Genomic DNA, 27362 nt, shown 5'->3' on the forward strand with positions numbered 1-27362 from the left:
TTATAAAATAGGCATGATTGTGGCTTTATACGTGCATATTAATGTGCATTTCCTGCCAGCAAAAGTTCTTGTCACACAGGTTTTTAGCACTGTGAGTTAAGAACTCCTGTACTTAAATTTTCCTTCTATGTTCACTTTAGGATAACATGATGGAATTCACATTTTCTCAAGAAAAGCTGCGGATCTTGGATCAGTACCGTTGACGAAACCTCCTGATTGCAACACCCAAAGCAGGGTCCTGTCAGGAATTTGTCACAAGAAACATACAATGGATCTCAAAGAGAGCTGCCCAAGCGTTAGCATTCCCAGCTCTGATGAACACAGAGAGAAGAAAAAGAGATTTACTGTAAGTATGTAAGAAAGTAAGCACTGTGGGCAAAGGCATAGGCTGTTGGTGCCTAGCAGGGCTGCTTTTTTCTCTTCTGCTGCTAAACTTCGTATTATTTTCAATAGTTTTATGGAAATCAGTTTCCTTGCTCTTGTGAGTACTGGCCATGGTCCAGTGTGAAAAGTTGTGAATATTTTACGGTACTTACCTGTGTTGCTTTTTGCAAAAAAGAACTTGCCTTTACAAATTTCTGCTGGTTTACCCCAAAGTAGCTGTATTTACTTGTATAAAATATTTAAGAATCCAAGTACAAGGAAAATATTCTGGTACCATTTCTGGCATTCCACATGATTTTTCATGAGGACATTTCTTTTGTAAAGGGATGAAGTGTGGATTTGGTTCTTTGTGGAGGTTTGGTTGGTTGGTTTGTTTGTTTTAACATCCATTCTTTCACAGATATCCTATTATACTATTGTTATATTTTTGTGTAAAATGAAAAAAAATATATAAACCATCAAATTTTTTCAAAACCTTTTTTCTGTCTTCCTTCCTGTTTCTGATTCTTGTGAGTTTTTTCCTATCCTGTTCCCATTTCCACTTCTTGTCATTTCTTTCCCTCTTCCTTTCTTTGCCTCCCAGTTTGACTCTCTGGTTGTGAAGTCTTCCTATTGTGTGGGAAATTCATTGCATTGTGTACTGAAAAATAAAGTAGTGTGGTATGGATTTTTGTTTGGCTTCTATATAACCATAAATGACAAGATCAAAATACTTCCTTAAAGAAGGCTCAAACTATTTCATTGCTCTTGTGCAACTTCCTCTAAGATTTTTTTTCATTGAGTTAGTCACTCTTCAGATGAGGAATGCAAACACCCTTATATGGAGTTGCTGTCTGAAGAATACAACAAAACAATGGTTTACTAGGGGCTATGTTGTCTCCCTCTTCACCTCCCTTCCTTGGAAAAGTGCAGTGCTGTTTGATTCTACAAGTGTGTCAAGAGGTAGCTTGGGGAAGGAGTGTGCCAGTAAAGGGAATAAACAAAAGAGAACTTTACTAATTCCTCAAACCTCTTCATTCATGTGAAACTCAGGTGAGCAAGAAAACCTCTGTGGAAGTCTAAACATGAGCAGAACAGGTTTGTTGTGTTGCCTCAGTGCTGGCAGTTCTGCAGTTCAGATATGCCAGTGTGGTACATTGAGCATGTACTAATGTTGTGGTTTCCAGGTCGTTTTACATAAAGGTCTATAGGAAAGCCTGGGCAGTGTAAAGGAACTTTCTTTGGGTGTAACCTTTTGAAAGCTGTATGAAACATCAGAAATGGGGGCTGAGGGAGGAGGGGGAAAAATCCTGCCCAGTTTACACTATGCAGAGGTACACTTTGTCTTGCTGGCTTCTGCTTTCTGTGCCAGGGAGTAATTAGCAGCTTGACAAGAAGTGCTTTCACAACCAAGCTTTCGAATATTATCACGTATATTTTAGGATTTGGTAACAGAAGTGAGGGTCGTACTAAACTTCATGGTAGAAACTGTGAATTCCAGCACGTGTCAGTGCTGTTACTATGTCCCCTCTTCTGTAGCTGTGTGTAATGACAGGATCCCATCAGTACTTTGACAGGGAGTGAGGAGGGGATGCAGGGGGAAAACAGTTCTTAGCAAATTTGTGGTAGGTATAACTGTCTCTTGATGGTCACACTAGTGCCATTTCCATAAAGAGCAGTAAGAAAGGTTTTCACCTGGGGTGGAAAGAAAGGTCAGAGTGATAAAGGTTAGGAAGGATTTCAGGTGGCTGTATAGCCTTCACCTTACCATTGCTCACAGTGTGTGTCACTGCTTCTGAGACTCTGCTAGAATCTTACTGGTCTGAATATAAACTGAATTTCAGCTCAAACCTTACAATGGCTCACTTAATGCTGGCATGGAAACAAGACAAGTATGTGCAACTTAGCTTTTGCTAGCTCTATTTTCCCCCCTCACACTCACTCTGATAAAGCATTTTTAAAAACAATCATGTGTCTCTGTGCAGTCATTATTCTGATAATTAAATAAGCTTTTCAGTTTTGTCTCTGCAAGTGAACTTCTCATTCTTCCTGAGCATTATCATGACCTTTTATTGAATATTTGATTTGGTTTTGTTAAATACTGCGTACTTTTGATAAATTTACTAGGAATTTATTCTCTCTTTTTTTTTTTTTTTTTTTTTTCAAATGATTACATGTTTACATTTTTGGGGTATTCTGGCAGGGAATTTTTTTTGTTTCCACTTAATTTATAGCAACCAGCATCTATGTAAATCCACACTTGTTCGCTGTCCCACATTTTTCTGAAGATTCAGCATTCACTTTCTCCATAAAAAGAGTAAAATATTTCCCTGTTTTGAACCATATCTAGCCTATATTAATTGCTTTCTGTCCTTGCTGCATATTAGGTTATTCTTTTGCCTGTTTTGACAAATGGCTTTGTTTTGGGTTTCTCACTTTTATCCCTATGCTGTTTGATGTCTGAGGCTTAATTTTCTCTTCTGACCTGTTCTCGTCTCCCTTTACACCCAGATCATATACAGGCTTATTAAAAAATCTCTTTCAAGGGTGCTGTTTGTCTGATTAAATCTGAAAACTTTGTGTCAGACCTGTGATGTATAATATTAATCTCCAGCCCTGTGGAAATAGGAATTGTTTCTTTTTTTTCTTCTTTATTGTTGACAATAAATAGTTTCCTAACTTTCTCAATGATTGCTCTGTCAAAAATTGGAAAACAGAGTACCTTTTAATTTTTCTTTGTTTAATAAAAATAAAGCATTTAATCTAGGAGCATGAGCTACCACAAACAGAGTTTAAGGCTTTTAATTTTAGTGATTTCTTTTGTGAAGAAATCCTACTGCATCCAGAAATAGCTGGATCGTGTCCTGTCTGTATTTTGGAATATATTTTATGGTGATTTTTTCAGGAATTCTGGTTTTCTTCCTTTTTATTTTTTTCAAAGCTTTGTGGTTTTTACCCACTTACTGTGAGTTGTGGATACATCATATCTATGCTTGAGGAATCTTCTAAGACCAAATTTGGATTAGGAATAATTAGACTTAAAAAGGTTATTATCTAAGTAAGTCTAGATTTCTTCTCCACACCTTTCTAGAAATAAGCATTATGCTTCTCTCAAATCATTGCATGATTGGCTGAGAGTACTGATACAGCCCAGACATGCCATGGTTTTAGGTTTTACTAGAATCTTTGTGGATATTTTGTGTTTTCTCACCCCTCAGTGTATCCATGACTTACAGCTGTTCCTTTGTTGGGGTGTGCAGGAGCTTTATTAGTGGTGTGAACTGGATGACCTCATACAGGTTTTTTAATGCTCTGTTGTGTAAAAAATGTTGATTGTGTCATTCTTCTACAGCTACTCTGAGAGCAGAACTGTTTTAATTTAGCAGTTGCCAAGGAAGTGGATATCATCTTGTACCCTGAGTTATGCTTGCCTGTGCACTCTGCTGTCTGTACTTTCTGCCCAGCTCTGCTCAAGTGTGTTGGCATTGATTTGCTGTGCATTTGTGGGGAGCTGAGGTGTTTTGTGTTTGAACATTGCCTGTAGGATTTGGTTGCTCTATAAGAGATCTGGTCCAGGAGGACAGCTCTTAAGTTTTGCTGCTGAAGCTTTTGCTGTCTACAGTGTAGGGAGACTCTAAGGTTTTATGCTAACACTTGTTTAGCAGTATGAGGCAAAGTGGCTTTTCTTAGAAGGTCTCATCAGCATTCTGCTGGATGCTTCCTGTGTTCCCCAGGGCTGGGACTGAGAACAGCTTATGTGAGCAGTTAACACAGCCTGACAGGAACCCTCAGGCTGAGGAACTGATGGTGGTGGCTGCCACTTCCAGTGTGGAGTTAGAGAGAGAGCCAAGGTGCTGTTCCAGGGCAGAAGGGAGACTGGGGCACTGGTCCAGTTGTCTGCATTGGGAATTAGCTGCGCTCCACTCATTTCCTTGCTGTGCCCATCCTCCTCCCTGAAGGAATAGCTGAGCTCCTTCTGGAAGTACAAGAAAGTAGAGAAGACATCTAATTACCTTGTCTGCACACACAGCTGCCAACCAGATTTATGAATCCAGGGACTGAAATCCTGTCTAGTTACTGAATTGCTCTGTGACATGGCATTTGAGAGTCCAGAAGTATGCAGCAGGTTCCAACTACACCTTCTTCATCCCAGTGCTGTATATGCTGTTATATGGACTGTATTTCAGCCACAGCACCATTTTTTCCTCCCTGAACAACTGTGCCATCAGCCAGGATTCTTCTGTATTCAAGATGTTCAAATGAACAGTTCTTTGTACCTTCCATATGTACTTTCCCTTCAGATTTTGGTGAAAGCAGTCTTCAGTATTTAAAAAATGCTTTCCTTCTTTAATATTAGTCTTTATTATTATTTATCGAGTTGTGAACAAATGTCATATTAATTTTAGTAGACTACTATCTGATGGCCAGATGTTCTTTCTGGATATTAACTAATTTATGAAACTCCACTAATCAGTTTTGGTGTTAGTTTTTGCTTACCTTGTATTTAAAAAATGTTCTGTAAAGTACTAGATTATTTTAATTGTTCTTTTAATAATTTCTGTTGATGTCTGTGTGACTTAGCTGTAAGAAATACATGGTTCAATAAGTGCATTTACACCATAAATTTAACAGCCTGCCCCTTACTTCCACCACAAGATTAAACTTGGGAAGTTTTACTAAGCTTTGTAGGCAATAATACTGTTCTTGTTTCTACAGGTTTACAAAGTGTTGGTCTCTGTTGGCAGAAATGAGTGGTTTGTCTTTCGACGATATGCAGAGTTTGATAAACTCTACAACACGGTGAGCAAAAAGCATGAAATCATGCCAGAATAGCAAAGTAACACTTGCAATGTTATGGTTTGACTTAATCCTCTCTTGAGGGGTTTGTGTCAACATCTAATAACCATAGGAGCCTAATTAAAGAAAATGATGAAGTAGGTTTTTGAAACTTCAATTTGTTTGAATTTCAGACTCAAAATCCACTTATTGGTCACATTTTTTTACAGTTCCTTGGGATCATAGCTTAATGAAACTTCCAGTTTAGTTGTTGTCAAAACATATAAAAAGTGCTTTTGTTCATAATAAAAACCCCCACAAAACATCTAGATAGATACGTTTCTCCTAAAATAAGTGTTTTTCTTTGAAGTACTGAAAGCAAGGAACAAATCCTTATTTCTTAACAGAAATTTTCTAGTCAGTCGTTGATGGCAATTCATACCCGCAGTTTTATAGCAGGTACGATTTTTTGCACAAAAAAAATGTGATCAGTGTTCCAAAAGAAACCAAGCCCCTTCAGCAACTAAGTATGGATTTGTTGGGTTTGTTGCTAGAAGAGGGTTTTTCCCTTTTTGCCTAGTAGGGAAGTGGGGTAAATACTTGTTCAGGTACAACAAGTGAAACAAGTCTGGGTTATATGTGCTTTCCATATTTTCCTCCAGTTCTTTGTCTTTAGAGATCACAATTTTTGCTTTAACGAAAGGGGAAATTATTCCCCTCTGATTCCCATACTAAAGTATTACCAGCTGCTTATTTGTGCCTTCACTTCCACTGTCTGTCTGGGAAGTAGTCAAACATTCTCTCTTCTGCCTCCCTGTGAATGAAATTGCTTGTGGCAGTGGTCTTCATACACAGGCTGTGAGCTTGGAAATGTTCTTGGAAATGTTTGAAATGCTCCTGGATACCCCATGCTATGCTTTGCCTGCATCTTGCAGGGATAGACCTGTAAGGAATGTGAAAACAGAAATCCTCCTTTCAGAGGGTGATCCTGTTCCTTTGTCATGTTCTCTTGCCATTCAGATTGGCCTTGCTCTCCTGAAGTTTGTTCAGCCCTGGTCTCTCTAACATGGCCAGAGGTGAGGTCCTGGGGAACCATAGCCAGGAGGACATTCAGTCCAGTTTCTGTTCAGTGTAATTCATACAATATATACAACAAAAAGAACTTGTGCTGCCAACTGAAAGAAATACTGGTGTTGCTAAGGGAAGATTTGCCAGCTACTGAAGTAGAAGACTGCTCTCTTAATGAGGATGAGAGTAAGATTGCTCTTCTGGAGCACTTGAAGGTGAAGTAAATGTAGTCAAGGCTTGATTAGTGTCAGGTTTGGGGTTTTTTTAAATGTATAATTCACTGTTTTTGTGCATTATCTTCTGGTCAGTTTATCAGGTGTAATAATTGAATCAAATGCAGGATCCTAAAATGTTCATTTGTTTGCAGTTTTGGTGTAGGGGTAGACCACCTGTGATTTCTAAGGCCTTAAGACTGTAATTTGGATAGAACCCAGATGCCTGTATCCCCAGCCCATCCTAAACCTCATGCATACAGCCCTTTTCAAGCAAGTAAGAGAAAAACAAACCCAAAAGAGATAAAGAATTGATGGAGGAAGAAAAAGGAAAGTAAAAATAACACTGAAATTTGTTTTCTTAACCTGGGACAAATAATTTTGCACTATTGCTCTAGTAGTCTATAAGATGAAGATGAGATGGCCTTTGAATTTAAAAGGGTATGTCTATTGCAAACAAGCTGAGTACAGATTGTTCTGGGTATGTTATTTTCCCCTCATGTATGAGCAGAGGAAATGGCATAGCAGAGCAGAATTACTAATAATCAAGTGTTCAAACTGTTCATCAGAAAACAAACAAAATGCAATTATTTCTAGGTACTTTAATGTCTAAACACAATCCAATTTTATGTGTTTTGTTTTCAGCTAAAGAAGCAATTTCCCACCATGAACCTGAAGATTCCAGCTAAAAGAATATTTGGAGATAATTTTGATCCTGGTATGTCATCATCCTGTTATTCATTTTGTCAGTTTCTTTATGTGAAAATTGATCCATTCCAGCCTACAAGAAGCTGCCTTATATGAGTTTTGCAGTAGTCCTCAAAACAGTGACTAAACCAAAGTTTAGTCATGCTTCAGTCAAGAGCAGGAACTAGCGTGGGTAGGTGTTTTACCTTGTGATAGTGAAAAAAGCATTGCTTGGTTGCCCAGTGCCTCTCTTGCACTGAAGGCTATAGCTCCTCCCAGCCCTCCCATATTCAGGATTCTGATTCTGAACTGTCAGGTGTGATCTCTCTCCTATAAAAGCAAAAGCCAAACCCCAAACTCTTCCTAAGCTTTATGTGTAGTCAATTTTAAACTTTTCTTTGTGTTGCATGCCCCACAGCCATGTCTGAAAAATTAAATAACTCAAGGATTTATCTCTGAGGACATTAGAACTCTCTGTATCTTAATGTGCTTCCTTGTACAGTTTAGGTGAAAACAAACTTCTTCTGGAAGTGGAACAACAAGGGAAGTGGATCCGCTGTGAATGTGCTGTGCCCCAGTTACCAGTGATAGGTCCCCATTTAGTTTGCTCTGTACACAGCAAAATACCAATGAAAGTCACTTGTAAAGTGCCTTGAAGTAACCTGTTGGCACTATGGATGAATAACTAAAAAGGCAGATGGGAAGGCCAGGCCATTGCTCTGTGTGCTTGTACTATTCATTCAAGTTTTACTTTGGGCTTTTCCCAATGTTCTTGGACCCCTCCCACCCTCCCCTGGCTTGCCGATGTGGTCAGTTTGTAGTTTCATCACCTCCTGCACCTGTTTCAACTGTTTCATTTTTTCCTTTACTGAGGAACAAATAGATCCAAAGCTGTTAAACTCTTAGCATGTGTAGGATTGGGTTTTTAAAAGTTCTGACAAACAAACCTAGTGTTTGGCAGTTGCAGTTAATCATCTGGATCCTGATGTGAAATTGTTTTATTTTTTATTAGAATAATCAAATACAAGTATCCAAGCTCCGATGTTCTCTTCTGATGAAGATGTAAATGATTGCCAAAAGTTCTACATGTATTTTGTCTACAGGGACTTCTTGTTTAGTTCTGGTTCCTTTTCTCTGACCTTGGGATTCTCAGAACTGGCTGAAAACCAGAGAATGCCGTGCAGTCTGGTTTGCTGTACAGGCAAATATGCAGGTGGATTTCTTGGAGCCAAATTTAGGAAACTCGAGTTTTAATGTGAAAAAACCTCAACTAAAATTTTATTAAAATTATATATGTAAAACAAAGTCCTCAAACTTGTTTTAAATTTCCGTGAACTACACTGAAATCCTTGAAGCATGAGAAGCTAAATAGTTCTCAAGATGTTTCTTGCTAGGAGGCAGGGTGGAGATGGAGCCATGATGCTTATGTAAATAATTTTTCTTAACGCTGATTTATTGAAGCTTTGATGTAATGTGTCTGCTGGCTCCTGAACCAAGTTACATGTTTTACAAATATTGAAAAGGTATTTTATTTCTGTAATCCATCTATGGGTATGCAGCTTTGTACTACTGCATTGAAATGTAGCAGAGTGAGACCTCTACATCCCTTTACCCAAAATCTACCAAAAATACTGTCTTTTAAATCGCCTTTTAAATGCTCCAGTTTTATTGGCACTTAGGTTATTTTAAAATTAATCTTGTTTTAACTTGAAAAAATGGAACAGAAACCTCAGAATACAGAACCTGAAAATTTCAGATGTTACAGCTGTTTTATATTCACCAGTAAGGTCAGCCCTGTAGGCTTAGAGTGACTGATGACACTGAACATCTGCCACACTGAAATTGCTGATGATGGTGACTCCCATAATATCTGTATGCAAATTTACCTTCCTGTTAGGTGTCAGTGATTTGGGATTATTAAATATCCTAGGAATTGTTAAGGGATTATGTTCCTGAAACAATATGGATGTTTTTCATAATGTTTTAAGTACAGCTGTTAATTAAAACTTAATTTTAATTTAAAAATTTAATAACTGTCAGTAATCTGGATATGACAGTCATTGGAATACCTTAAAAGTTAGTGCACAAGTTAAATAATTTATTTTTCTATACAAATTATTGTTTATATGAGTAATGAAAGATAAGATTGTTCCATTTTACACTTTATTTTGTTAGAACTCTTTCTGTTCTAAATCCTTTGCGGATCTTTCCATGTTGCTACAGAACAGTCACGTGTCTCAGGCTTTAGATAAGGGAAGGGATTCTGAGGATTATCTTTTTTTAATGTTGGGGATGATGTCCAAAATCTAAAAGAAAGTGTTTTATTTTGTTATCTTTGATGACTCTATCTGTGTGCCTGCCGGCAGGATGAATTGTGCAATTTTCCCCCTGCCATACATATGTTATGGAAATATGCTGCTTGGTGGGACTGTTCATGTAAAAACTTGACTTGTGCAACTGATGTCAGGTTTTGCCTGTGGGTTCTTGGGGTTTTTGTTTCTGTGGAATCAGGTGCTGAAGGGCTCACTTGTGCAATGAAGGCTGCACAGGTTAGCCCGCTGTGGTTACACACTGTTCTTGAAGCACAGGGTGGCACTTCTAATCCACTTGCCTTTCAATATTTTTATGTAATGTTACAGAGACACTGAAATTTATTCTCTCAGCTCAGTTCAGTGTTTGAAGCTGACAGTTTTCATATGTAGAACCAATCCTGTTCTAAATCAGTCATAGGCCAGTCTCCTTTTAACTGCTGTTTTAAATCCTAAAAAACTTGAATGAGAAAATAAGTCTTTTTCATAAGCTGACTGATGATTCTAATAAATCTGTTTTTTTCAGATTTTATTAAACAGAGAAGAGCAGGACTGAATGAATTCATTCAGAATTTAGTTAGACAGCCAGAGCTATGCAACCAGTAAGTAGTTTCATTTCTATTTTATAAGGGCTGTTGAAAAGACATGAGAATGAAAAGACATGTTAAACACAAAATTGCAAATTAGGTATTTAACCAGAAAATGTATTTTACCTGTTCAGAGCTCTTCAGTATAAAAAAGTAAACTTTATATGGCCGTCCATTCAGGAAAAATCTGCAGACTGAAGAGTATATGTGTTTTAGTTTTCTGAAAACCAGCCTACAAATCGGTTTGCAGGCCATTAACTGATGTTAATTCCATTGGTGCAGATTCCACAGTAAACTGTTGCTGTAGGGCAGGTGTTTGTTTTGCCAGTGGCTGCACTATTTGAGGGCCCTGATGTCACTTGCTGCTGTGTTGCTGGCAGTCAATCACTGCCTGAATCCTTTTTTTATTTGTTAAGAGCAGTTCATGCGTGCTCCCGAACTTGTTTAAAGTACGGTAACCAAGTGGTTTAATTCCCTTGCTGAGATGGTTTGGGATAACCAGGCTGAGCTGCCTAACAGAAACTATGGATAAGCTTTTACCTAAACTGTTCCCAGCAGAACTGCAGGTGTGTTCACCACCACCATGAATGGAATGGTGAATGGGAGATGGTGTTAGGACCAGTTAAATCTGGAGAGCAGCACTTTGTGTGTGAACCCATTGCAGGGCAAACTGGCGCCTTCTTTCAGTTGAAAGCTGTAATCAGTTTCAGCTAAATCCATGCAGCTTTCTATGTTGCTTGAACTGGAAAAATGGTAAAGCTCAGTGCTTGGCTTTAGTGTTGAGTAAATGTCTTTAATACATATGCTTTGTTTAATTAGCCTGTTTGTACTGTGAAATTGCCCATTTTCCACAGGAAAAAGTAACTCTAACAGAATATCACTGTATTTTGCAGCATGCAGTCAGATTTTATTTTTTTCCCAACAAATTAACTATTTAATGTTCTGTCAACCTGAAATATGTACTTCCTTTCCTTTCTGGATTAAAAAAAAAAAAAAAGGAGCATTTTATATATACTTCTTTTGGTTAGTGGAAAAAAAATTAGTAACAAAGTCTTTATGGAAGGGTACTTTTCCACCACAACAAACACTATGAGGTTTGTGTTCATGGTACTGTTCTTTGGGAAATAATAAAAAGCATTTTAATATAACAAATAACTGAAAATCAATGCTTTGTTTCCTTGGGAAAGGGTACTGGTTTATTCAGGCCAATCTCCTCCTCTGGTTGTCAGTATATCCAGCTACCAAATATTTTTGTTTCAAAACACACTATATTTGTTCTCCAGAGTTAAAATGGTGCTTTTTTTGTTATGGACAGCACAAAATGGTGTACTAAAGGAAAAAAAAAAAATCAGACCTCAAATTTACCTGCCTCCTTAAATTTTTGTGAGCTTTTAATATTGTTTTATGCTTGAATGCAACTGTAGAAGAATCAATGTTCTTTAATATGGCACTTAAGCTTACCTGATCCATTAAACTGACTTAAACCAGGGTTAAGACATAGGTCTGATAGTGTTTGGTACTGATGAAAATGTATTCAATAATAAGCTTATTAAACAGAGTTCTACAATAAAAATGACAAATAGAGACCAAAGTTTGCCTTGTACTGTTTTCCTTCACCCCACCCTTAAAGAAATAGTGATTTAAGTGGGAGCAAAAGGCTTTAATTGACAGTTCAGTGCAAAAACATTGAATTCTCTAGTAATTTCTATGTTGTTTCTCTTTTAATCACTGCAAGGTGATTGTTTTTGTGAAGTTAGCTTTTACTTTTTGCAGAGTTGCATTGCAGCAAATCATATAATTAATTATGTAATCTGTCACCTTTTCTGTGTTCCAGTGAATGTTGTTATAGAGGAAATATCAAATCTTTGATCTTGGTGCTTGGGATTTTTTGTAAAATCTGATAGAAGCTACTCAAGGGATATGTGATGACTGAGTCTTCACAGATAGTCCATTCTGCTTTCTTAGTTTTGCTTTAATGTGCTAATTAAATTTGAAACTAGGTCAAATAACTTATGTAAAGTAGTGATGAACAAGGAAGACTTAGTGGGTTGTGCATTCTTCACAGAACCATTAAGAAATCCACCTTCCACTGCATCTTTTAAGCATTAAAATCAGTATCAGCATGTCATATATTTTAAGTTCTGCTTAGAAGAATTGTTTCACTGAAAGCTTAAGGATGATTCAAGGTGTTCTCATTTCCCGATGGGAAGGCACCTAAACATCTGAAGTGAAAAGTACAAATGTCAGATGCAGTATGTCCAAGATGGTAATATTTACATTGTTCTTTGAAAGATGTAGTACTGTGCTCTTATTTTCCATCAGTGGACTTTTTTTTCTTGGATCTTGCACATTTCTTGAATATTGTATCAAAGCCAAATCTTTTTGTTCAATATAAAATTCAAGAAAAACTTAAGGTGTATTGGAGTGCTTAGAGAGACCTTGTGACAGTTGATAAGGATTTTCCTGCAGTCACTGTCAGGTGAAATACAGGGTGAGATCAGTGGCTTAGTCCAAATTGGGGATTAAGTGGACTAGCTTCAAACTGCATTTCCTCAGCAAACTTACTGTGATAGACAGCTTGCTCTCATGGGTAGAATGCAGGTGTTCCAAGAAAAGGTAGGGATATATAGGGCAAAAGGGATAGAGATCCGATAGGGTGTCCCCCTTTCTGACTGCTGTCCTTAATAGGAGCTGGGAGTTTGTTCCTAGGGAGCACTGTGAGCCTCCCTAAAACACTGCATAACTCCTGAAAGTGGGCTGCTCACCCCCTCAAATGTAGGCCTTCACTGAAGTATTAATGCATTTAATTGCTGTCTATCAGAACAGGTCCAAAGAAAACCTGTTTGAAAAACTGTGTAATAGTGGATGCATTAAAGATGTAACGCAGTTATTTTTAAATAGTCCAAAGTAGCTCCTTAATGAGAACGAGAACATTTGCATAACACTTGAAGAACTCAAGGATGACAATACCCTGCAACCTGTGGGGAAATGAGTTATCAGTTCTGTAAGTGAGAAGCAGGGTCTGAATGTGTTCCTTATGTGAAAATCAGTCACAATTTTTTTCCTGATTTCAATCTGATTAATATGAAAGTGAATGTGAAACCCCTGAATTGTAGGAACTTGCAGTCCATGCTGGGGAAAGCAAACCTTGCATTATATTATTGCCTTCTTTTAAAGTGTACTTTGCTGTATTACTTTGCTTAAAGCTGTACTTTGCTGTATTATGGCTTTTTGAACCTTTGCTTTCTGTAAAAAAGGTATCAGTGGTTTACTATTTAAGAAAATATGATGGGAAGAGGGAGGAGCTGGGCACAATTATTTAGAGTGTGTCTTAAGATTAAGCTTCTGTCACTGGCTATTAATTTTACCATTTTGCTTCGAAATTTGCGTGACTTTTTGGGTTTGTTCATATTTCTGTGTGCATCCAAAATTTTTGTGTGGTATTACAATGTTTTTGCAGGAAGACTAATGCAGAACGAGTATTACATAAGCAACCGTATTTAAGCACAGCTTGACACTGTTTTGTGTATTTCGGAGATAATCCATAAAATAAATTTATTCAGCCAATCATAAAAATCCAGACTAAACCAACTTTTGCTGGTCATATATGTACAATGTAAAATGAGCATCCCTTTTTAAGTGGTTTTCACAATCATTTTAATTTTATAGGTGAGGTTATTTTAGGAATAGTTTCCATGTATTCTAAAATATATTGAGTTAATCCATGTGAGTTAATACAGCATAGAAGCCATATCAATCTGTATTGCATTTTGCATAACATGCTGCAATCTTGCCTAAGAAATGGTACATTAAACTTTTTTATTTTTAATCAGTAGCTCTTTGCATTGCTTTTAAAATGGCAAATGTGAACAGTATAACATCAATCAGTTACTATTCTGGCTATTGTGGAGATTGTGGAATATCCTACAACTGCACAACACCCTTTTCCTGTGAATTGGTATTTTTATGTTTTTCCTGCTGTGAAGTCAATCATGAACAAAGTTACTATAGTAACTATTTGAGATGTATTACAATATGCTCTATTTAATCAACCAGTTGTCCAGAATAATTAATGCTGAAAGGTAATTAAGGTCTTTTTCTGTTGTTCTGCCTAGTGAAAACATTAACCATAACTTTATTCTTGATGTCATGATATCCAAACATTCTGAAACTTAAATTGTTTCATCATGAACCAGTAAAACCACAATGTTCAAACCACTGTGGTTTTTGTCTTCCTGGCCTCAGGATACAAGACAGATGCTGAAATAGATCAGAATTTGGAGTTCATATAAAATGGGAAGTATTAAACTGAAATTATGTGAACAGTCTTGTTGCTGTGCTTTAAACCTGAAAGGCTGAAGGTAACTGAAATGTATTTCAAACAGGACTCAGGAATACAGAACATAGGTGATGGGAGCCTCAGATAGCTTAGGATATGAGGTAGGTTCAGTAGTGCTGACAGGAAATTACAGGAGCTGGAGAAGTGTCAAAAGCAGCTCATCTCTTACTTCTGATCCTCTCTGATCAGAGATATGTGAGGGTGAATGGATTGAAAATAGCGAGTACATCTGTTTCTTACATAAAACTACCCTATTTTATATATTCTAGGGACAGATTAAAAGAGCAGCTCCATAGTAAGCTAGTGCTTTTCTTGTACTGAGTGGCTCATGTGGAGTTTCCTATCAGTGACTGCCCTGAGTCCTTCTCAAACAACTTAGTCTCTGAAAAGTAGGTAAGATTTCTTCCTCGATAAGAAGATTGCCTTGCAGTGAACTGAAGGAACGTGAAAGATTGAAATAATCTCTTGAAGTGGTTTATACAGGCTATACACTATATCCATTTTTTTAGAAATTAATTTTTCCTCAGCTGTATTACATTACTCTTTAGTTGTGCTGGGCTGTGGTTCAGAAACATGTTAAATTCTTTTGACCTGTTGGACAACCCTTTCTTCCTGGAAGAAGAAATTTGTGTTCTTGGAGTTCTCTTACTTTCCCACCTTTCTCTCAGTCCTTGTCCCCCAGCCCCCACCAAGACAGTGCTTGAAACCACTGCTGAAGATAAAATGCATCTCCTTAGGTACTGTGGGAAGCCTGTTGCTAATTCCTGAGGCATTTGTGCCTTGCAGCTGACTGGAAGGATTTCTTAACACTGTTTTGAGAGTGCCCAGCCAGAAGGAGTTTTGAATACAAGATCACCATCTTCTGCTTTCAAGTGAATGGGGAGAGGAGCATTACTGCTGTTTATCCCTTGGAACATGTGTCTTTCCCTGGGATACAGATGATGTATTTCATTCCCTTTTGGATAATTAAATTAATTTTAGAAAACAAAGATGTAAACTCTTCAGGTCTTTGGAAGAAATTTGACTGCTAGCCACTTAGAACTCATGCTTTCTTCTGGTAATTGTCTTTAAATGCAGTTCTGCAGTGTTTCCTTCTGAAGTCTTCACATACATATACTTTAATGTGTCAGGTTTTTGCAGATGAAAAGGTTTGTGCTGTAAAACACACTTGGCAGTTGAATTATGTTGTTGTAAAAGAAAGTATTGCTTGCATGCAGTCCTTAATTACCCGAACTTAAATACAAAACTTTGTGATGAGTAATTCCTCTGTATGCTGCTGTTCAATTCTATAACCTATGTTCATGACTGAAAATCATGCAGATTATTGGTGTGTTAATGAAGCTAACTGTATTTCTAGCCCAGATGTCAGAGCATTTCTTCAGATGGATAATCCAAAACACCAGTCGGATCCTTCTGAAGATGAAGATGAAAGGAGCAGTCGGAAGGTAATAAAACAGAAGTAGAACAGTCTTCTAAATTTCAGCTACTTGAGGGCAATTTTCTTAGGTATATTATTTACTGAAAACTGCTGGTAGGTTTTGCAATAAATCCCCTCCCTGCTCTTTTAAACAACTCAGTTTCACTGTGGGCTGTAAGCAATTTTTCTGTCTCGTGTGAACTGCATAGAGGAGTAAAAGTGATTTCTGGCTTTTTCTTGCTTATTCCCCCCTTGCTATACGGGTTAAAGAAATACAACTTTAGTCATGACTTAGCTGTCAGAGTTTTTGTAGTCTGTTCAAAGGCTCTTGCTAAGAACATCTGGCAAGGAGCAGGGGAGATTGAATGTTTAATTGTCTTTTTGTTTGCTTGTGCGTTCTTCTTTTTTAAAGATGGGGGAAATAGAATTCTCTCAGGGGAAAAAATGCAGTCTTTCTAAAAGTCACTTAGGAGCAAGGATGGATTTGATTTCATTTCACATATGACACTGTGTGAGGTCTGAAGTTTCTTTTGTCAAAGAAGCAAATATATATATGGATGGATTCTGTGAAGATTAGTTTACAGCCTTCAGAACCAGTGCTGTTTGAAAAAAGGAGTATTTCTAGGAAGGCAGAATTGCCATATTTAAGCTTGTCTTCTCTATTACTTACTACTTGGCATAAAGATATGATATTAATACTTCTTATTCAGCCCCTGTTAAAGATGTAAGAGTTGTTCCAGTTTGTGTGTGATCCACAGGACATTTAGTGTGTTTTGAAAGTTTCATTTCCAAAGTCACTAGCTTAAAATACTGGTTTCCTCCTCGTTTGAAAGGTATTTTAAGTAATGTGGAATGATATAAACTGTCTGTGGAAAATTAATGATGTGTTGTACTTCAACAAATTCCAGAAAGAGCTACTGCATAATGGCCTGGACCCCATATTATTGGTGGAAAATTCACCTTATAGTTATTGTAAATGTTGAAGCCAAACAACAAGGAACAGAAAAAAGCCTTCAGAAAAAAAGGTCTTTTTTCTTCAGTAGCTCTTTCAAAACTGTCCAGTACCACTGGCTCATTTTAGTGAGTACTGGCATCCAGTGTTGCTGTCAGGCCATTTTCCACTTCTGGAGTACTGCTTTGTGCTGCCTGGCAGCCTGTCATCAGGTAACTTGTATTTGAGTGCAGTTTATTCTTCTGTGATAATTTCCAGAATCACAATGAGGGTACAAATACCGCATTTCTAAATCAAAAACAAAATTGAGAAAATCACCTAAATGACAGTGGCTTCCTCTACTCCCTGTAATTTACAAATTCTGCCTGGGTGTGTACCAGTAAGATTCATGGAATTCCAGGAATTGAGTTATTTAACCTTTAATGTCAGGATAGAAAAGGTTGGTGATGTTTTTCTTGGGGTTGGAAGAATGTTCACTTTCATGTTTTTAAAAGCACTGTGCCTTTCCTTAATTGCTCTTATATAAACACTGTGGGTTTAAAATTATTGTATTAGTAAGAACTTGGAGAATTTGGAATAAAAGGCAGAAAATATGTTCATGAAGCAAGTACAGAAAGGGTTAAGTTCTGAATAAGGAACAAGTTGTTTATTGAAATATTCTTGAATTTTATTTTTGATCTTTTCTTCTCTGAATGAACATAGATATTTTATTACTTTCATTCTTGAACAGGATGTATGCAGAAAGAATTTGTGACAAGGTGATGATAGCCACGTATTTTAGTTGCCAATCTAGATGTTATATCTCTTTAAAATTCTAATGTTACAAGTGTAAAAGTATGGATTGAGCAGATTAGTAGAGTATTTTGAAATTAGTATTGGTTGAAAGATAAGAGAGAAGAAAAAATATTACAAGTAAACCTCTTTGTTTTTCTCAACAGTTAAACTCTACCTCACAGAATATCAACCTGGGACCATCTGGAAATCCTCAGTAGGTTCAATTAAATTGAATTTAATGTAATTCAATTTAATGTAAATTTAAAATTTAATTAAATGGGATTAAAATTAATTTTAAAACCTGAAAGGTTAGACTGACCTTGGGAGTGGTCCCACAGCTTCTGAAAACAAGTTTGGTTTATTGCATGCCAGAAGAGCAGTTTGCCTTGTTGATGCTACAACCCAGTTACTGAAGTGGTAACTTGTGTCTCTGTTTGGTGTCTTCTGCAGAGGTTCTGTTCTCAGTTCTGTGTGAATCTGCTTTTCTTCTCTAGATGACTGCTATTTTGGTTTTGCTTTTCTCACAGATTTGTTCTGTAGCAGGAGGAAGTGATTAATAGATTGCAGTAAGAAATGAAATATAAGAGTCCTTCCCTTTGGGGGCAATAAATAGAAAGGTGTATAGTGATGTAACTTGTTTTGTAATTTGAAAACATGGATAATTGTTTTGCTGACAGAATTGTATTCAGGAAAGAGTAAGAGAACCCTGGGAAAAACTGAAAGGAGTGGTGATGTGGGAAATGGAAAAACTGAGAGTGAATTCATACAAACACTAAGAAGAGGCCAGTGTTAGGACCTCCCTCCTCTTACTGAAATTTAAAACAAGGGAGGATTGGATAGAGGCAAGAATGGAAAAAATAAGAGGGAATAGATAACAAACTTAGTCCTTCCTTTCCTCATGTAACTCTTAGAATACATTTGGACCACTGTAAATAAGCTCCAGTAGACGTCATGGGGAAGTGGAGACTTAAAAATTACAAGAAACTAGACCATGGAGAATGAAAGAATGGTCTTTACATCATAAGGTTAAACTTAGTAAATAAAATTAACTCAGGGACTGCAACTTGAACACTTTCCCTAGAGGAAAAATGGAATTGCAAAATGAAGAGGAGTTGTGTCTCAGGACAGGTCTGCAGAAGCAGTGCTGGGTGGAAGAAAGAAAAGGAGGGTCCTTGCAGGCAGTTGTGCTACACTACACTGCTGTATAGCTATAAGGCTTGTAATTCCTATCCAGATGACCTGTCTCCTTCCTAAATATCTTTCAGTGCTAAACCAACAGACTTTGATTTCCTGAAAGTTATTGGGAAAGGCAGCTTTGGCAAGGTAAGCTTTTACTCCTGTGTCTTACGGTGGTGCAAGGGTGCTCGCTGGTTTCTCGTGCACAGTGGCTGGAGACTTGGCCAGAGGTTTCAGAAGTGATGTTGCTCTAGGGTGGCCCATAAACTGTTCTGTTGGATCCCCGTTGCTGCTGCTTTGTGGCCCTGCCATTTTTTCCCTGGTGCAGTTGTTGGTTGCCTCAGCCACTTGTTGGGACTAACAAAAGGGAGATTTTCCCTTTCTGGTTAAGAGCAGTTGGGATCCTCTGTTTCCCCCAGGGAGGAAGGGAGGTACCCCTATGCTTATGCAGCAGCTGGAGTACAAATCATGCTTTTCCTCTTGTCATGGACTATTTTGTGAAACCTCTGATACTATGGAGCAGTGTGAGCAACTGCACATGGAAAAGTGAATTAACTGTTGATATTTTACAGATATTCCAAAACCCCTCTTGAAATCTCAGTTTCCAAATTATTTTTCGTGTTGTCATTTTTTATTCAATTACCTTTAAAATTTATCCCCAAAAAAGCTTAAATTGATCTTGACAGAGATTTAGCAGGTCATGAAAAACAAATATTATAGTTCAGTCTTTCATTATAACATTGTTGTGATAAGTTTTTAGTGAACTGCAAGCTTACCCTATTAGCAGTTACATTGCTGACTGACTGTACTAGAAGCAAATAAACTGTTGTGAAAAAATAGCATGAACACCTTCCAGTTATGCTGAAATGATAAAATATTACCAATAGTATGTGAGTTGCAACAATCACATTTCTACCCTTTTTTTGAATTTCGCAGGTTCTTCTTGCAAAACGAAAACTGGATGGGAAATACTATGCTGTCAAAGTGTTGCAGAAAAAGATTGTTCTCAATAGGAAAGAGGTTAAGAGAAATAGTCTTTTTCCACCCACCTCCCTTGTTTTTTTCCCTTAATTGCAAAATCATTCCTGTTTACTTATTGATCTCTTATTTCTTGCAGCAAAAACATATTATGGCTGAACGTAATGTGCTTTTGAAAAATGTGAAACATCCATTTTTGGTTGGATTACATTACTCATTCCAAACAACAGAAAAGCTTTACTTTGTCCTGGATTTTGTTAACGGAGGAGAGGTATGTGGTGGTTTTGTTGGCACTTTAGTCTGTCTATTCTGCTAATTCTAGATAGGAGGAGTGAAATGATACTACAGTGACTTACAATGGTTTACAATGAGCTTTGTTCTGCATTCTCCCAGTTTTGAAAATTCTGTTAGCACCTGCTGATGCTACAGACCTCTGTAGCTATTTGGACCCTATTCCTGTTCTTATTGACAGCTTCAATCCAAATATATTCATACTTGTCAGATATAAATACTTTGTTTTACAGTTATATAAATTTACTTTTATTATAAATTAATCTTATGTTTACATTTTTCACTGGTTTCCTCTGGTATCTGCATTAGGTGAAATGCTGGCATTTGAAAGGGGAAGGAAGGAAACTGACAGCTGAATTTATTATATTGTGACAAGATGGGCATTTCTCTTGTTTAATGTACTGTCACCTTACTTAGACTGTATTAGCAAAATCCTGGTTTGCTCTACTCTGAATTGTGGCCAGAATGTAGTTTTGTATTGTTTCAAGCAAAATAAAAGCTGTTCAAAACAGCTTTCAAATTTTAATGAAAAGCTTGGAAAGCTGGGGTGGCTTTTTATTTTTCCTGAACTTTGGAGGCAGAAACCAAAAAACTTCATTTTTCTTAAAATCTTCGCAAGTTGAGTGTGTAGTATAGTTGAATTTGTAAGTTTATGATTTAATCTTTGTCCAAACTTTTGTATCTGCTCAAATTATTTGCAGCCAGACAATTCTCTGTAGTAGAGAGAATTGGTGAATCAGCTTGGAAGATAAATCTCACACAGTAATCCAGGTTATTTCAGAATACAATTCTATAAATAATTATGCAAATCTTTGAGTTTACAGAAATTAAAGATTACTTATTTGACACTAGATTATATTCTGCTTGGAGGCAATCTTGCATGATTTAGTCTTGCCAACCTCTATTCACAGCTTAGTGATTTACTCTAGTTTGTGTTTTTAAGGGAGTGTTACCTATCCATCTGAGCCACAAAAGAGAAGCAGGGAAGACAGTAAAGAAATGACTAAGTCATGCAGTAAAACCAATTCTATTTTGTTGTACCTTTTTTTTCATAAATAAAGGTGGACAACAAAATAAATTACTCTTCACTGTAAAATTACAAGTTATTAACCTGACTTGTTTTGTCTATGTAATGCTCTTATTTCCTATTTGCATCTTTACAGCTGTTCTTTCACTTACAAAGAGAACGTTCCTTTCCTGAGCACAGAGCCAGATTTTATGCTGCTGAAATAGCCAGTGCACTGGGCTACTTACACTCCATAAATATAGTGTACAGGTAAGTTTCTGAAATGTATCCTTGTCTTGCAGAAATTCAGAATAGGATAAATTACTAAATAAAAAGCTCTACAAGGAATCATCTTAAAGGAAACCTGAACATAACAATTTAATACTTGAAGCTTTCAGCTGAAGAATAATAAAATCTCTTGCTTCTAAACACTTGTGACTGCTGTTTTGATTTACTACCTTTTCTTTTTTAATAGGGATTTAAAACCAGAAAACATTCTCCTAGATTCACTAGTAAGTATGCAATATTATTTCTGTTTTTTGTCTCACAAAATGGACACTTCTGTGTATTCACATGTTGAGCATATTCTCTTTTTAACTGATCACTCTTTCTTAAACAGGGTCATGTTGTCCTGACAGACTTTGGACTTTGTAAAGAAGGGATTGCAACTTCTGATACCACTGCCACTTTCTGTGGGACCCCAGAAGTACGTTGATAACTTTCATGGGTTTTTTTATCAGTAATTAATGACTGTTGACTACTATTAATACTGGTATAACTGGAAGGTCAGCTACTGTGTTTTGTACTGCTGGGAGGTTTGCATTCTTTTAATAAGATGAAACCAACCCAAAGACAAGCTCTTTACAGATCTGTTCAATGTTCTTTTCACTAATATGCAGTGTCTACTGCTTGCTACCTACATGGCCATAACTCATCTCTTCCTTCCTCTGTTTTTCCAGCCCTTTTGACATACTGTTTTCTCCCATGTCTACCAACTGCTGGGTAGACACAGGACAGTTAGTTTGTGTAACAGCTGCTACGGATTTGTCAATATGAATCTACTTAACCATATCCTGCCATTGATTCTTAGTAAGTTTATAGGGAATTAATATCTGTGATTCAAGCAAATTTTTGCATATGCACTGAAGTTTGAACTTGCTGACTGAATTATTGAACTGTTGTCTTTTTACTGAGAAAACTACACTGGAAAATTTAGAATGTGGAATGCTTGAACATGTATGAGAGTTTCACTGAACAGAGGATTAGAAAATTTGGTAATTTGATAAACATACTTTAAAGTACAGGAAAGACCTTTGAAGGCAGTGAAAGATGAGTGAGACGTAGCTGAAACATTTGATTGTTATAGAAAAGCTTTTCCTGAAGTGTTTACTGTGAAGTAATTAAACCCTAGGTTTTTATCCATGCTAGCCTCATTCTCTAAGGTACTTTTTTCTTTTTTTTTCTTTTTTTTTTTTAGTATCTTGCACCAGAAGTCATTAAAAAGCAGCCCTATGACAACACAGTAGACTGGTGGTGCCTTGGTGCAGTTCTTTATGAAATGCTTTATGGGCTGGTATGTACCTGTTATGTAAAAGTTGCTTTCCTCCCCTCTCCCTTTTTATTTGAAGTAACATTTGAGTATTGTTAAAGATGCTAACTTTTTCTTAATATTGGAATACACCATTTAAGCAGATTAACTGTCTTGTACTTACACAGAACTTACTTTTCTCCTTTGAATTTTACATTGCCTCTTGATATCTGCGAGTTCATGGAAAAGCAAAATCATAGACATCAGCAAAATCAGTAATCATTGCTTTAGGGACTCTGAGAGTAAACTGAATCACCAATGATAATACACAAAAAAAAACCAAAACAGCTTATAAGTAAAATTTTATCAAATATTGCAATAAATAAAATATAAATATTTTTATTTTATAATTAGGAATCCCAGGTTTTCTATTAGCTTTTGAGAGCATTAGAACAAAAAAAAAAAAATTCGCTATGCTGCTTCTAGTTATATGTAATTACTCCTGTAAGAATCTGTTCTTCTAGTGTTCTTGAGCTCTGGCTCCTCCCATATGACCTTAAATAGGGAGATGGATTTATTTTCCCATTCTCAGGTTCTTTTCAGGCAAGTTCAGTGGGAGCTTTGAAGCTGGATGGCATCTCTGGCTACTTATGAGTGTGAGAACACATTAGGAGCAGAGGAGGCGGGTGGTGGGAAGTTATCAAGTGTAAAGTTCTGGCAGTGGTGATGACTGAATTAGAAGTTAGTGCATGAAAAGGAGATTTCTGCTTTGCTGCTGGCAGCTTGTATGTTTTACAGACTCATTTACTGATCATACATAACATATGAAACAACATTGCATGTGGCTTCAAATTCATGTAGAACTTGTATTTTTTTAGCCTCCTTTTTACTGCCGTGATGTTGCTGAGATGTACGATAATATTCTTCATAAACCCCTGGTTTTGCGCCCAGGAATCAGTCTTACAGCCTGGTCTATCCTGGAAGAACTTTTGGAGAAAGATCGGCAAAGCAGACTTGGAGCAAGGGAAGACTTCGTAAGTAATGTCCTAATTTATCAAGCCCTGTTTCATTTAAAGGGACTCACCAAATTAATCTGCACAGGATTAATAGTTGGAGACAGAAATTGCATTGCTGCATCTGTCTCTGTTTTCCTCGTTTTTATTTCTTCAGTAAAAACGCTAGTGGAGTCTATCCCTGGAAGTTGCTGGGGATAAGAGAGCAGTGATTGTTGTGGAGTATTTTGAGTTTGGTTGCTGCTCTCTGTACCTGCCAGCAAAGGAAAAACAGTTGCTGGTGTAGCAGTCATTAAGGTGCACAGAAATAGGTTTCACTGTTCATGGTGAAACTGGGAAATAATCAAAAGAAAAGGCTGCCATGTGGAAATACTAATGATTTGGAAACCAGTCTTCAGGTAAAGAGGAACACTAGTTGCATGCAAACAGCAGCCCTTTTTTTTTTTTTTTTTTTTCAGCCTTAAAATCATGGCAGACATTTTCCCAGTGTAGCAACACAACCTTTGTTCACAAAAAGTTGATGTGAGAAAGTTACAGGTGTATTCAGAACTCATCAGTGCGATGAGGAAAGATCTAGAGGATGTACTCCATCCATTGGTGGTGGGATCTTTGTCATCTTTGGTTTGCAGTCCTTATGTTTGTCTGTGGGCTTTGTAACTGAGCAGGATGAAATGATTTAGCATAGCTGTTTGCTGCTTCTTAAATAGTAAGTATATTGCAGAATTGTTGAAGCAGCTGCTTCTCAGATAGTGATATGCTTTACAAAAACTAACAAAAATTTAAGGCAGGAACAGATACTAACAGAAAACATTCTTGCTGTGTGCTAGACTTCAAGGTTGTTGATTTTAGGGCTTAAAAGCAGAAAGTGTGATCTTAGAAGGGAAAACCATTTATAGAGGCAGTCTCACAAATTTTAATTGCTCTTTTTACCAACTACAACTTTTTTTGCAAAGCAAATTGTGAATAAATGAACTGATAAGGACATGCACATAAGAACTTCCCTGTGTGCATATAGTATGAAGTAATGTTTACTACAATGCACAGGATGAAATTAGGAAATATCTAAAATCTTTGCTGTTTGCTGCAGCTTGAAATTCAAAAGCACCCGTTCTTCGAATCTCTGAGCTGGACTGATCTTCTTCAGAAGAAGATTCCACCACCATTTAATCCTAATGTGGTAGGTGCCTGGGGTGTGGCAGTGGTGTTGGTGTTTGCATCTCAGATCACACATCACAGGATATTCTGAGTTGAAAGGGACCCACGAGGAGCAAGTCCAGCTTGTAAGTGAATGCCCCATATGGGGACTGAACCCATCAATTAGGTGTTCCTAGCACCATGCTCTAACCAACTCAGCTAATCTCCCTAAGGGAGACTTTTTCTCATATTTTTTAGGTTTATGGGATCATTAAGAATGTAGGATTTGGTCAAAACTCCAACCTAAATGAAAAAAAACCCTAGCCTTTTAATATCTATTTTCAGAGATGGAGGTGTTCTTCCTTAAATTTCTTTTACTTAAATAGAATATAACAACAAATATATAGCCTTGAGAGTTAAATTTGAAACCTAAAGGACAAGCACAAGTTTAAAACACTGTATTAATTTGATGACTGAGAGATCCTTCTGTTTTCTAGGTTGGACCAGATGATATTGGGAATTTTGATGCAGTGTTCACAGAAGAAATGGTCCCATACTCAGTTTGTGTTTCTTCTGACTACAACATCGTTAATGCCAGTGTCCTAGAGGCAGATGATGCATTTGTTGGATTTTCCTATGCACCACCTTCTGAAGATGGATTTTCCTAGGAACACAGAAGTGAAGAGTGGTTTGGAAGTCTTGGGTTGAATTGAAATGTTAGGGTTATGGACACATTCCAAAATAGCGTAAATAGTGCCTCGTCCTGTATGTAGGTTTGAAACCTATGAACAAACATTCTCTGCTGTATAGGAGGAATTTGGGCATTTTGAATGGCTTTCTTTGGGGTTTAAACTGTTTGTTCCTGCTGCAGAAAGTATTTTTAAAACTTTAAAAAGCATTCTCTACATATTTTTTAAGCAAAAACACTGACTGTTCTCCTCAATCCCTTCAAGTTTACATTCATACCTATCTAATTTGGCTGGCAAACACAGCAGCAAATTTAGTAAGTTTATAAATGCTTTTGTACTTATTTACAGTGACTTTGTGCTTGAATTGTAACTATGCAAATTGTCTTTTGTATATCCTGGTTTAAAAAGAGGTAAATGTTTTCCCTGTTACCAGTTTGGAATATGTGTTAATTTACCTGCCAGCACTTAAATTACTTCAGTTAAGGACCAAGATTCTTAAAGGACTTCTGCAGAATGAAAACTTGGTCACATAAAACTGGATTGTTGCTCTTGCACTTGCTGAAGTACCCATTGACTCAACTGGATTATCTGAGGTATGGGGGATTACTCAAAGCAAGGACAGAACAAATTAACTGGATTGATTTGATAACAGTACTTACGACATGTTCTACTTTTCTTTCTTCCCTGAGCTAAGCATCTGTATTTCAACTACATTAAAAATATTTTTGGTTAAAGCTCTGCTTCTCCAAAGATCTAATATGCAATAATCATGGTTACTTTAAAAGTAAGTCAATTAGCTTTGACATTTTGGGGGTGGGTGGTAAGATGATCATGCCAAATATTAGGGATTTTTCTCACAGATTGGTAGTTTAAAACACTCTTATGTTCCAAATTGATTGTATTTCAGTGCTCATAGCTACTTGTCTTTGTGTTCTAGTTTCCACCATTTTTAAATCTTCACTTAATATTGGGGGAAAAATGTAAATTACACTGATAATGTTAAAAATGTGAAAAGCTATTGTATTTCTCATAACATACACGTGTATGGACAAACATAATTTTGAACAATTTCTGTTTAAGGAAATTTTTTTAAACAATGCAAAAATTGACTGCAGTTACAGTGTATAAAAGGCATATAATGGTAGTAGTTTTATTATATATATTACTTGTAAATAACAACTTATTTTTGTCTGTTACTCCAAAAATGTTGTGTGTTTTTTGTTCATAAATGCCTTGATTTGAGAGAAGTCTGGTAAGATACAGATACATCATAATGATACATAAATTGAATGAATGTTATATAAATTTCAGTATCTAAGTCACCTTGTTTTTTGCAAAATAAGCAGCTAAAATAAATACTCTTTATACTGCATCAAGATCTGATACGAATTGAGAACCGAGGGGGAGAGAGTGTATCAAATCATAATTCTTTTGAAATAAATATTGTATAGAAAAGTGGAAAGTAAAACAGGATTCCTTGCTTACCTCAAGGAGTATCTCCTGGAGCAGTCTCCTGGATAGTGGTTAAGTGATGCTTAGTAGTTGCTGCATGAGGTTTTGGAAGGAGTGATTGGGTAAAAAGTAAGAATTGACATTGGCAGGGGAGGAAGGAAGGAATTGTATCTTTTGTAGGAGCAGAATGGTGGTTTGGCACTCATTTTCCATAGTTTTCTTCTGCAAGGGCTGAAAAAAGCTGTTCAGGACAACCAGCAACTGTGTGAAATTGTTTCCTTGGCATTAAAATAACTTGTATGTAACAGCCCTGGGGATTTTAGTTTGGAGTTGGGGAGGGTTTGGTTCTTTTTTGGTTTTTGGGGTTTTGGTGCTGTTTTGTTCTTTTTATTTCTTTATTGAAAAATTTTTAACAAGGCTTTCTGATGGACTGGGAAACAAATTGGTGGTATGAAAGGAAGTATCCCATTCTCATACTGAATTTTTAGTCTGTATGCTCCTGAAATTATTGTGAAATTATGTGGCTACTGTAATTACCTTCTCTTTATGGCAAAGAGGCACAGTAGAGGGATGGGAAGGAGAGGGAATACTTCAGAAATTGTTGTTGTGGG

At 36.8% G+C, this 27362-nt stretch overlaps 1 protein-coding gene across 1 annotated transcript; it reads left to right on the plus strand.

The window, feature by feature from the left end:
- Window positions 1-243: 243 nt before the first annotated feature.
- SGK3 (serum/glucocorticoid regulated kinase family member 3) lies at window positions 244-26671 on the plus strand. The gene is made up of 16 exons (XM_079301537.1): window positions 244-346; window positions 5080-5163; window positions 7065-7137; window positions 9942-10017; window positions 15699-15786; window positions 17649-17698; window positions 18750-18807; window positions 19597-19680; window positions 19778-19909; window positions 21093-21205; window positions 21411-21447; window positions 21555-21641; window positions 22413-22508; window positions 23342-23497; window positions 24564-24653; window positions 25108-26671. Exons 1-16 carry the CDS (start codon window positions 269-271, stop codon window positions 25276-25278), a joined length of 1473 nt encoding a protein of 490 aa, XP_079157663.1. The 5' UTR covers window positions 244-268; the 3' UTR covers window positions 25279-26671.
- The last annotated feature ends 691 nt before the right edge of the window (window positions 26672-27362 follow it).

This window comes from Erithacus rubecula (assembly GCF_903797595.1).
Source record: "Erithacus rubecula genome assembly, chromosome: 3".
NCBI classification, from domain to species: Eukaryota; Metazoa; Chordata; class Aves; order Passeriformes; family Muscicapidae; genus Erithacus; species Erithacus rubecula.

Excerpts from the sequence above, each read along its gene's own strand:
- SGK3 (XM_079301537.1), top strand. The coding sequence starts at position 269 with ATGGATCTCAAAGAGAGCTGCCCAAGCGTTAGCATTCCCAGCTCTGAT. Across the intron at positions 7,138-9,941 it reads TGGAGATAATTTTGATCCTG|ATTTTATTAAACAGAGAAGA; the intron begins GTATGTCATCAT and ends TGTTTTTTTCAG. Across the intron at positions 19,681-19,777 it reads TTGTTCTCAATAGGAAAGAG|CAAAAACATATTATGGCTGA; the intron begins GTTAAGAGAAAT and ends TATTTCTTGCAG.